Here is a 3,592-nt window from a genome sequence, read left to right as displayed (position 1 = left end):
AAGTACACTATATGCTTTTTAATCATTTTTGCATTCTGTACTCATTTACATTTGATTACTATGTACCCCAAAGCAGGGTACTATTCTTAGTATATTTGTCTTGTTAATACCCCTCTTACTGGTGTCATGGTTATTAAAATATATAATTTTGAAATATTTGTCTAAGTATTTATTCAAGATTTTTCTACTCATTCTTCATGACAGTTTCAGAATTTCACCTTAAAATTTTACCCATTTGACTTTTTCATTACAACCTGTGCATTAGATACTCATCAGGGACTCATCCTAGCATAGGTAATAATTTATATTGTCATCTATAATAGCCATTTTCAGTTTTCATCCTGTGGTAGCCAATTTTCAAAATTATAGCAGTAACTTCACCACTTACAAGGATGAATTTGTGTCTGCATCAGACACTTTCAGTTAGTTTAATTCAGATATGAAAGTTGAACACACCTCCTGACTTTTTTAATTGAAGTATTATTGATATATGATCTTATTTTGGTTTCAAGTATAAAACACAGTGGTTGAAGAGTTACTCCTATTACTAAATCCTCATCCCCACTAATGTGGTTGCTATCTGTCAACACAGAAAGATGTTAGAGACCCATTGACTATATTCTTCATGTTTTATTACTATCACTTTGATCAACTTACATTATGATTGAGACTTTTTTGTCCTGTTTTATCCCCCTCACCCTCCCAATCCATCCACACCAATTGCTCCCCCATGGTAACCACTAGTTACTTCTCAGTGTTTCTGAGTCTGCTGTTGTTTATTCTGTTTTGCTTTGCTTAACAAAATAAGTTAAGACATATGGTATTTATTTGACTCTATTAATACACATTTTATAAATATATTTATTTATTAACTATTATTGACCCATGAACCATTTGAGGATTTGTGCTTTCTCAAGTTTTATGAAACATGTTACATATATCATCTCTAAAAATGGACTTTTGCTGATTTAATTAATCTCAGTGGACTGGCCAACATATCTGCAGAAAACGAGATATTGAAAAGCCTTTTGCATTTCAGAAAGGTGAAATTACTAGTCTCCTAGGTCTTCCCAGGGTTTCAAATAAAACATGGCCTTTCAGAGAGAGATCACCTAGTATAACAGAAGAGCCCGATGCACATCATCTCATGTGGCTTAGAGTAAAAGTCCTTTCACCTTCAAGAAAGGACTCTCTGGTGTGCCTGATGAAGGGAATTGAAGAGTATGGTATTGAAGAGTTACCGAGCAAGTCTTTGTGAGAAGTACTTATATGTGGGAGAGAGACCTCATGTCTCCGTCATCAGCATATCTGTGTTTACCCTTTCTGCTCATTCCTTATTTGGACTCGATTTATTTTTTATACCCCATTGGAAAAAACAGATTTTTTGAAGATATATAGACAGTATTTAATATTTTAGCTTTATTGTATTTCTTATACCTTGATAATTTCATTTGATTAATTAATAAGCACTCTTCAAGGTAAAAGCTTTGAATATGAGTTGTGCATATTTAATTCAGTAAACCAATTTATACCACATATTTACAGCGTATAAGGACATAATTGTTCTCTCACCTATTTGTTGCTAGCACGATCTTATCCCTTTGCAAATGACTACAGGTTTCTGAAGTATGTTAGCAGATATGGACAACCTCACCATCTTCACAGAATTCCTCCTGATGGATGTCTCAGGCTCCCGAGAGCTCCAAATCTTGCAAGGTTCGATATTTTTAGTGATTTATCTGGCTGCTGTGGCTGGAAATGTAGTGACATTTACCATCATTGTTATAGATCCACATCTTCACTTCCCCATGTACTTTTTTATGGGCAATTTATCACTTATAGATTTTGGATACATCTCAGTTACTGTTCCCAAATCCATCACAAATTCTTTGATGGGTCATAAAGTGATTTCTCTTACAGCATGTGCTGCTCAGACTTTCCTATATATTTTCTTTGCATATGCAGAGTTCTTCTTCCTTGTGATCATGTCCTATGACCGCTATGTCGCCACCTGCCACCCTCTGCACTATGAATCCACTGTGAGCCCCCGTTTCTGCACACAGGCATCATGTGGCTCATGGGCCAGTGGGCTGGTCTATTCTGCTGTCCACACAGGGACCATGTTCAGTCATCCCTTCACTGAGTCCAATGTGATTCACCAGTTTTTCTGTGATGTATCTCAAATTATGACCATAGCATCTAAGGCTGTGCAGTTTTCTGAGTTTGTGGCCATTTCTGTCATTGCCTGCTTTGCATTACTTGGCTTTGTAATCGTATTTGCCTCATATGTTCACATCTTTTCAACCGTGCTGCACATGCGTTCTGTGGATGCCCAGAACAAAGCTTTGTCCACCTGCTCCCCCCAGATAGCTACACTTACTCTGTTTATAATTACAGGATTGTTTGTTTCCTTAGGCCCTGTTTCAAGCTCACCAAGCATTCAAACCATCCTCACAGCTATGTTTTACTCCATGGTGTCCCCCTTAGTCAACCCCATCATCTTTAGCCTGAGGAACAGGGAGATTAAGTCTGCTGTGCATAGAATGTTAAAGAAAGCTTTCCAGTTCCGTAGAAGCGATTTTGTTTCTTAACCAGAAATTAATGTTGCTCTAATCAATGTGGGAAAATGTGTACAAAAATATTGACTTTAATTTTAAAGTTACATATTAGTAGTGTGGTCATTTAATAAAAGAGAGATGGATGTATTAATAAATTTGAAGTAAATCATGTGAACAAAATACCTGTTTGAATAAAATGAGCTATTATTTCTTGTAACCACTGTTTTTAAACACTAATTGTTATGCAGTATGTAGTGGTATTTCATGTAGTTTCATTCCTATGATTTTGCAAGTGAATAAAGATCTAAAACGATAATTTATTTCCTCACATGTGCACTGATTTTTTGTAAAGCTTGATATGAAAAATCAGTTCTGTTTTTCTGTAAGATAATCCATACCTATAATTTTTCACTTTATCTGTATTACAGTGTAATTTCACATTCCGCCGATGAACATAAAGCATGTAATTTTATTAGATATCTATAGAAAATGTACTTGTATCTGTTAGTATGCCATACATATGCATAAACATGTACCACATAAATCTGTTTTCAGATTGTCCAACTCTCGACTTAGTAAAGTGAAAGTTGATAATTGGTACACATACAAGGAAACACTGAATATCTCCTTATAGATATATAAAACAAAGCATCATAAAATAGTGCTTATTATTGAAAACATATAATTGTGATAGTGTTTTAATTAATGCTTAAAAGAAGTATTAATCATTTACAAGACAAAGAATAAAAACATGGAGATAACTTAGTTGAAGTCAGTCATTGACCTTCTTGCACATGGAACCTGGTTGCATGTGATGGGGTGAGACACAGGGAAATACAATTTTGGGGCCAGGAGAAGCTAGCCATTATAGTAGGTAGGAGAGAAAATACAGCTTAACACATATTGAATGATTCCTATCAGAGAAAATATATTTGTTGTTCTCTGTAACCTTAAGAAGTTTTGGTGAAATTGTAAGTATAATTCCTATTTCAGTGTTGAGTTAAATATTATTCCAGCAGAATGGAGGAGTTTAT

At 34.9% G+C, this 3,592-nt stretch overlaps 1 protein-coding gene across 1 annotated transcript; it reads left to right on the top strand.

Moving 5' to 3' along the window:
- Positions 1-1,640: 1,640 nt before the first annotated feature.
- On the top strand, positions 1,641-2,591 carry LOC130680253 (olfactory receptor 14I1-like). Its single transcript, XM_057490511.1, has one exon. It carries the CDS (start codon positions 1,641-1,643, stop codon positions 2,589-2,591), a length of 951 nt encoding a protein of 316 aa, XP_057346494.1.
- Positions 2,592-3,592: the final 1,001 nt, after the last annotated feature.

Source organism: Manis pentadactyla, chromosome 13, assembly GCF_030020395.1.
Source record: "Manis pentadactyla isolate mManPen7 chromosome 13, mManPen7.hap1, whole genome shotgun sequence".
NCBI classification, from domain to species: domain Eukaryota; kingdom Metazoa; phylum Chordata; class Mammalia; order Pholidota; family Manidae; genus Manis; species Manis pentadactyla.
The sequence above is the reverse complement of the archived record's forward strand: the minus strand, read 5'-3'. Positions and strand labels throughout refer to the sequence as shown.